The 11,865-nt window shown below is 39.8% G+C and overlaps 2 protein-coding genes across 5 annotated transcripts in view; both read left to right on the forward strand.

Moving 5' to 3' along the window:
- Window positions 1–11,053, forward strand: part of setd5 (SET domain containing 5) — a 98,701-nt gene extending 87,648 nt beyond the window's left edge. For 2 of the 4 annotated variants that reach the window (XM_086001933.1, XM_086001935.1), the window contains 2 exons: window positions 4,283–4,339; window positions 10,799–11,053. In XM_086001933.1, the coding sequence (XP_085858059.1) occupies window positions 4,283–4,339; window positions 10,799–10,963 (222 nt within the window). In that variant the 3' untranslated portion in view covers window positions 10,964–11,053. The remainder of the gene's footprint in view (window positions 1–4,282; window positions 4,340–10,798) is intronic. The other 2 variants (XR_015080066.1, XM_086001934.1) reach the window with 2 other exon arrangements.
- Window positions 11,051–11,865, forward strand: part of LOC147111232 (histone-lysine N-methyltransferase SETD5-like) — a 25,607-nt gene continuing 24,792 nt past the window's right edge. Inside the window, exon 1 of the mRNA XM_086001931.1 lies at window positions 11,051–11,357. Within this exon, the coding sequence (XP_085858057.1) occupies window positions 11,205–11,357 (153 nt within the window). The 5' untranslated portion in view covers window positions 11,051–11,204. The remainder of the gene's footprint in view (window positions 11,358–11,865) is intronic.

Here is an 11,865-nt window from a genome sequence, read left to right on the forward strand (position 1 = left end):
TGTTAAGGGATAAGTGTTGACCTCTTCGAATATTGCCATGGGATCGTTTATATCCACCTGAACAGGTGGCTGAGGCCTTGGTTTAATGTCTCCTCTGAAAGACACTACATCCCACAATGCAGCATTTCCTCAGTCCTGCACTGCCTTCGTGCTGCACTGAAGTATTGGCTGGAGTGGGGCTTGAACCCGCAAAGTTCTGACACAGGCAAGAATGCTACCACTGAGCGAAGCTGATGTTTCTTTTGGCTGAGGTGTGTCTGAAGGCTTATGAATTGTGCTGCTTCTTTCCTTCCTTCTAGTTCATTTGTAACAAACTACAGAAGAATTTTGCATTCCCAAAACAATTCTCCTGTGTTGAGTTGCGTAGATTGTAATTGGAAACTGCCCTATAAAATTAATTGGAAATTATATGTACAATATATTCCTAAATCTCTCCCATTTTTAAAAGCAAGCTATAACAATCAGACTGGTGCATAAGGCACAGCAGAAAATTGGTATCAAACGTTATTTCCTGACCTCAGTGATGGGGAGCTGTGGACAGATGTTCTCCTATAGTGGAAATGCGCTGCCACTTTCACATACCTCCTAGCAGCTTGTGATAAATGACGTTGGCAAAAGCCTGAGAACAGGTTCCTGCCTGTCCTCTTAGCTAGAAATAACAGAGAATCCAATCCCCTCCCTTTCATCTGAAGATGTTGATTCCTTGCTGAAATACATTTTCACTTGTGCCAGGTGCCCTTATTCATGTATGAGCTTTGGCAGTGTGACAGCAAATCCCAATCTTGCCCTCATGCGACAACTGCACACAGCACTTCCAGCAATGGTCACTGGGTAGTGATCATAAATGGGAGCCTGGCTGATTTTCCCCACTAGCCCAGGTCTGTGTGGCTCAGCTGTTAACTGAATTAATTCGTAGAGCCATTTAAAAAATATATATATTCAAATTGGGCTTCCTTGCTGCCTCGGTGGATGAACACATCATGTGTTGTTGTACTAAGTCCTACAATCAAGGAGGTCCCAAGTTGTGATTTCAGCCACAGTTGGGGCAGGAGGGGACATTATAGTTCTACTCAGTGTCTCTAGCATGGAAAGAGGGGAAAGCAGTCAGTTTCCCACTCAAAATTGCTATGCATTGCAACATAGAAGATAGGAGCAGGAATAGGCCATTCGGCCCCTCGAGCCTACTCCGCCATTTAATGAACCAAGAAGCCTGCGAACACAGAAGCCAGTGTCCACTGGGTTGAGGTACCGAAAGGCTGCTAGTATACTTGTACCTCCATTCCAGTAGTTTAAGAAGGGATTTGAATAGAAATGTACCTTAGTACCATAGTATCAAAAATATTGAATTTAATGTGGTGAATGACTTTTTAACTGGTGCAATAGTTAGATCCATTTCTATGTAAAATTTCATTGGCTGTTAATGAGCACCAATAGTCTCAATCCCAGTAGACACACAAATCAGCACAAAATTTGCCAATAATTGGTACTTGAGAAACTTGGACTTCAAAAAAGGTGTTTTAATAATAAGGATATTCCATGTCCAGTTTCTGGCGTGTTGAAATTGCAACCTTGCTGGCACTAATCTGAAGGGGCTACTATCTTCATTAACTAATGTTCTAGTTCTTTTTAGAGCACTTCTAATGAAGAAAGAAAGAACTGCAAGTAGACATACTCCCTCCTTCTCCTTTAGGATGCTATTCCTCATTCTAATAGCACAGCTGATGTGTTCATTTCTCCACTCATGGCTTTTTATTTCCAGGTCGTCCGCTGTGGCTGCTCATATTAAAGTGGTTTCTGGCATGAGCCACCTGCATGATTTTCCTTCAGGCCCCTATTAAGGTTTACACAGGATGTGCCCATCTTTGTCGCAACCTCTAATTTTAATGCGCGTGTGTATATAATAATGTATGTGTTATTTTCTGTGAGCTTCTGATACTATGCAGAGCAAGGACTCAGTTCACAGTCTCAACCTTGCCTGAAAAAATAAAGGTCCGAGTCTCAAAATCTGGGTAGTGTCAAACTCCTGGAGTTTGTTCGTCACATCCGGTGTATAATGAATGTCTGTTTCAGAGAATTTTGATTCTATTCTTAACTCTAGTTAACAAGTTAACTCTAGTATTTCACAGTTTGCTGGGTGAACCCTTGATCCTTGCTGATGTTTAGATTAAAATAATTATTCCATGGGGTGTGTGTTCTTGGGTTTTTACATGGGCCAAGCAAAATGCTTTGCAAATTTCATTTGATATTCTTGCATCGTGTGGGTTTGTGACTTGATTCCATTTGCACTGTCAGAAAATTGAGAAACTTTATAAATGGAAATGGCCTTCAAAATACTCCTTTTTTTGTTAATTTTATGAGGTCATAATAAAAAAATAGAACCTAACCAAACCAAATTGAACTAGTTTTGGGGCATTTTTCTCTTTTATTCTTGTACATGAGTTATTGTTTGGTTTGTAAGTACAGTGTTTGTGTTGAACTGTCACATCACCACCTTTTATTCTGCAGGATCAGTGTAAGAAAGGTGAAGCAATGTGTTAGCACCTGGGATATGCTGGCAGGATAGCGATCAATTTCTATCACACCTATAGTGGACAGTGTAGATCTTAATATGCTGGTACAGCTCATGTTGAGAAAAATATAATTGCCTGCTGCACTGAAACCATTCCAGGTTTATTGGGAAGAAGAGCAAAGGAATGTTTCTCTGAACTGTGCCTCCTGTAAGAAATGAATTGTGTTCTTTAAGGAGCTATCTGGATATCAAAATGTTCCAGCCCTTGTCTTTACAATATTGCCTCTTCCAATTCCATTTGATACTGTTTTGCTTCTTTAAATACCATGAGCATCAATTTGAATTAGTTGTGTCCTAATAAAGGGTATACTCATGAGGCTGGAAAATGTTTAACGGCTTATTTTGTAAGTGTGTTGCTGCACTGCAGAATGGGCCAACTGAGGCATATTGCCTATAGCTGTAAAGGATGGTATCATTGATAACCTAACATCATATTTCACAGAATACATTTATAACTGCCTCAGACAACTCTTAATGAGGGGCATTATTGTGAAGCCTGAGAGAAATTCTTGACACCGTGGCTTTACCAGTGTATTACCGAGCCTGAGAACATATGGCTTTAATCTGGCCATTGTGCACATCCAGCTTCTGACATGCTTGCCACAGCAGACTCTATGGGGTCTGGACATTGACACATTGCCATTTTTAATCTTCTAATGCTTCTTCATAGACTGAGAAACACTCCAGTTTAGTTTTGCATTGTCATTTTATTTTAATAAAGCCTAACATTAAGCCACAGGTTATTGTTTTATTCTTGTTGTGCTTTGGTTTACAAACAAACAAGGGGAAAAGGGTTTTATTTTGAGCACTAATGGCAAAGAGGAAAAAATGAATCAGCATCTTCCTCTTTAAGCTGATGCATGTGGCAGAGGTTGGAGTTGAACTTGATTGGCAGTGGCAGTTTAATTTTTTACTGCGTAATTGCATGAAGATTGGATGATGTTGCCATTCTGGCCAATTGCCCGTATTATTTTATTGGTAGGTTTTTAAGGCTGTCGTCCACTTTTCCCTGAGCTCCAAATTCCATTTTAAAACTTGTGTGTTTGAGCTCGATACCCTATATGCCAACTCTCGCCACCTTTTTAGGTGCTCGACTGTCGCAAGTTGCTGCTGTCAAGCCATACCTTACAGTAAATGGATCAGCAACTGCATGTCTGTCAACTGTTGTGATGTATGAAAGTGAATGTAGAGGATGTGGAGCCAAGCCCTCCTGGCTCGAGCATCAGTCACAACTCTACTTTCGTAACCTTTTGGAAATGTAATCCGATTATTCCCTTTTGTGAAATTTTTTTTTGTTTTCAATCTTGTTCCTCACCTGGAGGGAGGTCCAGCTAAATAAAACTGGCTGATCATGTATTTTTTTTAAATATTATAGGAAATACTATTAATTCATTTTCAGTTTTAAAAAAAAATCACTTCTAACTGACCTAGCATTTTATTTTTAAAATGGAAGTAGTTTATAATTTCTATAAACCCATGCTTTTTTAGAACATTGTTGTTTGTCGCACAGTACCAAATTGTGCAGTTACTGCCATACTTATCTGTGCATTTACGGTTTCCCAGACAATTGGATTTGTGTAAAATACAATTTTTTCCCCCTCCAGTTTGTTTGTAACTAAATCAGTTTTACAATAAAAGACTGTGGCTTCCTCTTGCTTTTGCTTACCCAACTTGTGAGTAGAGTTCTAATAACATGCTTTTCCCTTCTCTTAGAACATTTCCTCTCCTGAGAGTTCCCCAGTGCATAGGCCTGAGCCGTTTTCACCGGAGGTAGTTATCCCAGTATCTCACTTAGATTAGCAAGGCTGAAATAGCCCTTGTGGCATCTCTCTCTCTTTCTCTCTCTTGCTGTGATTCTTACACAGTCCCTTTACTGCATGATCCTCATAGCGAGACATCTGATTGAATTTGTGCATGTCTGATTTAAGTCACTAATCTTGCCAAAGTGTGATTTAGGGTTGGGCATAAAATAGCAAGAATCACCTGGTGGAGCTGGAGGGAGAGAGAGAGAGAGAGAGAGAAAGACCAGGAATGGGGTCAGGAATCTGTCTGTGTATCTGATGAGAAAACAAAATTAAATAGTATATGAGCCCAATGGAATTTAAAATTGGGATTATGAAGCCAGAGCATAAAATAACTTCTAGCAAAATTACTAGACAATTTGGCTAGATACCACATTTGGTAAGGGTTAATCAACACCTTGAAATTGTTACAACACTGCTCTGTCAATCCTGCTGGTCTGATTGAAAAATATACTTCTCTGTTATATCCAGAGCAGATTTACATACCTGGTTCATTGAAAGTCGCTAATAAGGATTTATCTCTTGATTTATGCTCTGATACACAGTCTCTTGTTACTATTGAAAGAAATTTGGGAATGGAATTTGGAAAAACTCAATCATTCATTCCTGTTGAAAAACTTGCGCTGGAATTGTGTTCCTTGAAATGACCGTGTACGCAGCCCATATGACTGGAGCAGCTGTGATACAGGTAGATTCCACTGCAAGCAATGGCTTCCACCACACCTGAATTTAGGACACTTAGTTATTTATCGTACCTTCATAAATGACATGTATAGAATATGTTTTGGCCAGTAGCAAGGTTCATGATTTATCTGATCAGCCTCACTTGGGAAGATGGCTAAGATATTTCACCGGTTGATATTTCACTATATCAGTGATTTTCACATGACACGTGTTCTCCTGTTTAGTCATCTAAATATTGAATCCTCTATAATCTCCCGCTTACTACCCACTATACATAAATATGATAATGGTTTATTAAATAAAGAGGTAAGAAATGACCAGTGTTAAATCAGAAACAAAACTTCAATTTTTTTTTATGCCCTCCTGAAATTAAGCATCCATGTGTTGTATAAGCAGGGAAATTCATGATGATTGACATGATGGAGTTTTATGGCTCCTTATAGAATGGCAGCGGCATATATCACTCGAAGGCTGCAATGGTTCTTAACTATCGGAGATATCCAATTACCTTAAAACTTTTACCTTAAACTCTGACGTTTATAGTGAATCTGGTTGAGCAATCCAAGTCCATTAAATCAATACTCTATAGTTATAGGTTGTCCCCAGTTAACGTTCCAGTGTTTATCCCACAGTAATAATTCTTGCATCAATTCTGTAGAGCCAGGGCATTTTTATTATCCCAGCTGCTTTTGCTCCACACTAGGTTTTCTGGACTGAAGCTGCTTTGGTATAATCTTCCCATTGTACATTGTAGTTGCTTGGCAGCACAGAGCACATGCCTCCTGTGATTGGTATTTGCTGCTGTTATCCTACAAGCAGCAACATACAGTAAATGAAAACAGCTCTGAGTGGCACATAGCATCCAGGGTCAGCTAGAACAGCCACTTTGTCTGCTGCTTTAAGCTAGGCAGGCCAAAGGCCCTCTAAGAAAATGAGGCAAGTTCACTCTGGATGCCAAACAGAATATTCCAAAGCCTCTCAAACCAGAGTGTAGAAAATCCATGTTGGCAAATCACTTTGAATACTGATGTAAACGGACTTGAGTAGGCAGACAACTGATCCTGGAGACCAGACCCCTCTGCCTGGTATGCTTTGCTCAGTGCTGTTTGCAGATGCTGTTTGCAGATCAACCACTCCAGTTCCATTCAACAAGCCATTCATTAATCACAGTGACATGACAACCTTCTCAATACTAACTGAAACCAGTAATCTTTCACGTAATTATGCTATACTGTTAAAAATGATCAAATCAGGAACAGAATTAACCTCCATTCATACAGAAGTATTTAGGAGTTTTGAGGATTCCGTAGCAACCTCACTAAATTGGGTCATCTTGTTTATCTCCTCCCCTCCTGTAGCCCCCCACACCCAAAAATTGGGTGGTTATATTAAAATATTCTACACAGGGAGATATATTAGCACTTTTTAAGCAAGACTTTCACAGTTTGATGCTCAAGCTAAGAGGCTACTGGTCTCATTTGTGTGGTGATAAATCTGGTACTTAATCTTTGTTGATGCACAGACAGATTCTCTGCCCTTGAGATGGGTGTTAGTTAATTAACATGCTGCTTTGTGAAGGAGAATTGGGCTCCAATTCTCAGCTGTCACCTACATTAATTGATCTTTTTGTGAGTGTGTGAGGTGTAACCATTTTGATTGCCAATCAGCCAATCCAACTGCCTGCCTAACATTTAAAATGTTAACCATTCACCCTGAGGATGCAGTGCATACTGCAGACCATTCATCTTCACAGGTGAGGCACAAGGGGTCTGTTGAAGAGGAGCAACAATGCAGTAATAACTAAACAAAACTATCGGTTTCTGCAACTGGACTATTTTAAGCTGTTACTAGGGAAATTTCTGCAAATCAGAAGAAAAGTATTTTTTGTTTTCTGACTACAGGATTAAAACATGCCTCAGCAATTTGACTGGCAGCCATTTTCAGGACCTGTAACTGGTTTTATAGTACAGTGCCCGCATGAAGCTAATTAATGTTATTTTTTTAGGCGCCTTTATGTTTATAAACTGCCCAATTTCATCTTGTTCTATTGGCAATGGAGATCCAGTTTTTCTTGGTTCTTTGGAACTGCTGCCACTTTTGCTGGCTGTGCCTCGGCTCAGCACTGGGTAAAAATATAAACTGAGGAGAGTAGTAATGTTTGACCAGTATAGCAGCACTTTCATGAAACTGGTGCTGCAGTCTGGAAGTGACAAACTGTCTGATGACAAGTGCCCTGTTTCAGCCCTCAGATGCTGAACGAGTGGCAAGGTTCCTGGGATGTGCATGTTCGATCACAGAGCATTCTGTTCTCATGGTGTATCTCTCAGTTGTTTTGAGCATAGGCATTCTTAACACTACAGCTCCATCATAAAATGATATTGTCACAATGTGTTTTAAGTTTTCATTATTTTTATTTGTCTCTCTTCAGTAACACTACATGATTGGGTCCGAGTTTCTCAATTAAAAAAAAACTTGGTAAAAGTTTTCCTTGAGTCTTGGACTTTGCTACAGAGTGTGTATATATATATTTTTTAAAGTAATTTATATTTTCCCAATTCTGCTGAAGAGATGACAGGGAAACCAGTGTAGGTGTATTGTTAGCTGGTCTCCGCCCCTTTCCTCCTACCCTTTGACTTCAAGCATCTGATGTAAGCGGCTTAAATGCTGATACTTCGCCTGTGCCTGATACTTGGCTTGAGACTTGAAGACCAAATAAAACCTTGTAGAGAAAGCAGTCAGAGCTCTTGAATTCTGATTCGGAAAATGTCAGGTTAGTGCCCTACAGCTGCCAAATCCTCAGATTAGCTTGCATGCGCTGGAGTTAGTTTTGGCACCTGAGGTTAACTGGACAGCTGCATACTACATTATTGCAAGGTTTTATTTTTATATGTTTGAAGTTGGTTTGACTTTGCTTGTATAGGAAAATTTATAAGTTAAAATATAAAAATGGGGTCTCCAGAGGAAACGGTAACAAATTCTTGTTCTTTAGAGTCCAGGTGCTTCAACACACACTAAACACAGGTGTTCATAGTTATTTTTAATATAAGGAAGTATTTCTTCCCAGTGGACTGATAGTGGCTGCTAGTCAAGTCAAAAGGAATTCAGCTTATGGCAAGACTTAACATTTCAAAGATTTTCTATGTAGTAGTTTTGCTTTTATCAGCTAATTGCCCCATGGCTACCTGAGATATATGTTAAGGCATAGGGGCTGTCTTATTTTTAGTTTATTGCAGAAATAATGATTTTGAAATAGTGTTCTCTGTTCCTTCAGTAATTTAATGGAGCACATAGTTGTGGAGAAATGACCCTTGGGGGAGGGTGAAGAGACTACTCCGGTCTGAAAAAATGACAAGTAACAGTGACGAAATGAAAGGCGCAGGGTGACAAGGGAGAGAGGTATTTACTGCTGGGAGCGTAGGATCATGTGATTTGTACGTTCAGACTCGTGACCTCCGCGCTTTGCCTCATGGTTTCTGCCGATCACAGAGTCAAACTCAGCTTGTTTGGTTGGACGAGATCAAGTGGTCAGTGGAATGAGAACACAAACTTTATGTTCTGTAATTAAATGTTACTGCAAAACATTCAATGGCTTCTTCGCAGTATTAGGAACAAAATGTCCTTGATGTTGCTGAGTTCCTACCTGTATGTCAGAAAACCACAACTATAGGGAAAGGCATAGCTGCTTTAAAATGAATAAATTAAAAATAAAATTCTCCTGGTTCTATAATCTGTTGTCCCAAGCATTGATACAAAAAAAATTACCAAATGAGTCGATACCGATCCTGCAGGCTTAAATATCCATTGCAGCAGATGTACAATGGTTATTTCATTAGATTATTCGTCAACATAACCTAGAAACCCCTTGTGCCTGATTCTGTGAATGGATATGCATTAAAACTGCCATTGCACTAACCTAATGGAGGTGACTAGCAAAGCATCAAGTTACATATTTTCTGAATAAGGAATGTACCGAGGCATTTATATAATTGTAGTGTGATGCTCTTTATCAATATAGCACTGACAGCAGTAAGATATGTTGTATACCCACAGTTTTTCTGAGTATTCCTAGACTTCAGGATGGAAGAAGACAGAACAAAAGATCCGAGCCTGTCGACGGGAGCAGTTGACTGATCTGTTTACAATCCCGCTTCTGTTAGACGCCAGCCACCTAAATTTGAAGTCTCCAGTTTTATAAAATACAGATCCAGCAGTGGGCACTTGCCCACAATATGTGCATCATGGGGTTTTCAATTTGAGTATGTGGTCATTTTGAAGGATTCTGGGTTCTTATGCTCTATCCTTCATCAGTTTAGGAAAATTTTGAAGTGAAGTTTCTTTAGCTAAAAGACTTGCCCTTTCAGTGAAATTTTGGCCAGTGAGTGATTAAAATAAGCAGTGGAAATCTTTTTATATTTAAAATATTTTTGAAATTTTCTTTATTTGCACATTTAAGGGCAATTTGTCCCTTTGGAGAGATCTGCTCACAGTCATTCAATAAATGGTTGATGTATTAGTTAGAAGAGGTGTTTCTCTCATTTTTAAAAAAACAGTATGAGGCCACAAGTCCACTGTCTAAACTCCACTCTCTTAACAGTTAGCCGTACAATGAAAAATCCCACTGTTTCAGCTATCCCATCATAAAGGTAGTTATTATTTGATCACTAATGTACACTACCCTATTGGACCACCAGATTATGATTCCCCAACTGCCATGGCTGAGGTCTTGTAGCATATAGCGACCTATGTCGATTTTTTTTTTCATTTCCATGTCTGGTAGACTATAATGTTGCACGTGCAGGCAGGCAGCAGTTCCAATTAGTCTATCTTTGATCCACAGGAGGGAGTCTGACCACGTCAAAGATTGCACATCCAAAAAAACAAACCACATTGTCAGCCATGGTTATAGGACCACATGTTGCTATACCTGTTGCTTTTCCTCAGTGTGTTTTGAGGGGTGTGACTTGACAGTAGCACTGGATACGGGTGCACTTTGAGAGGTCAACAGTTCTGTGTTTTTTTTTTGGGGGGGGGGGGGGGTTTTAAATCTAGGAAGTAAAAACCGATGCTTTTCCTCCAGCTCAGAATAGCTTTAGAGACCTAAGAAGTGTAGTCCCAAAACGCAACACCCAATCTTCGGGCTTGCTGTTTGTGACTTCAATCCATTTGCTAGTTCAACTGAAAAACTCAATTCTAAAATCAGTATTTTGCTCAGGAGAGAACCTTTTATTCAGCTTAGTGTGTGCACACATCTGTGTAAATGTTTAAAACAACAAAATGGATGTCAACTAAACGATCATTTATTGAACAAGTACTTTTTATGTGACTGCACATGATGGAGAGAGGGTTAGTAGAAAGAAGGAATCCCGACTCTAAGGAGCTAAAACTACTACTTTCAAATGACAAGCTCTTAAAGAGCTTTGTCTTGTAGATGTTTGATCCAGATGTTGTGGAGGCATTTGGGTAGAATCGCCTCTTAATACGACAACAGCCTGCATTTATATTTAAATCTAAAATGCTTACTAAAATACTTCTAATCACTTATATACCCTGGGTAAAGGTTTAATATGGATTTACGGTGTTTCTTTATGATCAGAAACGTATTTAAATATTGTGGTGGTGTTTTAAACAGAAGCAGAGTTCAGTCAACTGCCTCGCTTGAAACTAGAGTTTCTTTTCAATCCCCTCGTCAGGCTCATATATTTCAGTTGTCACTAACAAATAGTTCCTCCTTCTGTCATTTCAGCCGCCTTTGAGAGCGGATAATGACCAGTCCAGGACTGGCTTCTCCGATCACTCCCTTCATCCTGACCCGGACACCGCCACACTCCGGGTCACAGTGGTCACTGATGGGCCCGCTGTCAGACTGTGTTGCTCAGCCTCCATGTTCTGCATTAACAGTCCCCAGTGAAACTGAAACTGGGCTTACAGGGAGGAACGCTGATGGACCCTCATCCCTGAAAAACCAGAACAAGCGTTCAGGACAGAGTTTAATTTGATATACGCCTGTTACGCCCTTGAACTCCAATCTCCGAGACCTCACCCCAACACACAGGCTAGAGGGACCATACAGAGGACTTGAAAACCGAGCCAATTACATCAGTGACAGGAAATCTTCGCAGGCAGAACGAGGGTTTGGAGAAGCCGTGTATATGAGTCCATCTGGGGACTCCTGCTTTAACAGGCAAGGCCAGGGACTCATATCTGAGACACTGCAAGGATCCATGTCCCCTCAAGCAGACCGGCAGCCTTTGTATTCTGAAGGAAATTCAACACCTCAGCAAAACCCACCACAGAAGAAGAAGGCAAGTAACCAAATGTCATTGTATCTATTGATTTCTTATGCTAAAATACTATCATGTATGGGTGGTAACTCGTATCTGATTTTTTTTGGTGGGGGCGTTATGTTTAAACTAATCACTAAAATCATTTCAAGGAGTGGTGGACTAGAGGCACCTAATGTTTCTAAAGGTTGAAAGGAGAAGACTAGATAAATTGAAAAGTATTTATCAGGTGTAGCTAAAATTTTGTTTTTTTAGAAGCCTGAAAATTGTAGAGGAAGGAGACTGACTGAAGGAAAAAGTTACACAAAGTTTTGATGTATTTGAGAAAGAGCAAGTAAATTAGAGTAGGAAACGTTGGACTAGGTTTGTCGCTTTTGCACTTTCCAGCCCCATGATTTTCCTCCTATTCACTGTAATGTGTGGAAAGTTAGAGCCTGGCAATCACAGGAGCAGAAAAACCCCAGCTTAGGAGTTTTACTATCAACACATTAGAGAGGGAACAATTTATTTTCACTTATAAGGAAGAACA

The sequence above is a fragment of the Somniosus microcephalus genome, chromosome 11, assembly GCF_052327205.1.
Source record: "Somniosus microcephalus isolate GS21.2 chromosome 11, FLI_Smic_1.0, whole genome shotgun sequence".
Lineage (NCBI taxonomy): Eukaryota > Metazoa > Chordata > Chondrichthyes > Squaliformes > Somniosidae > Somniosus > Somniosus microcephalus.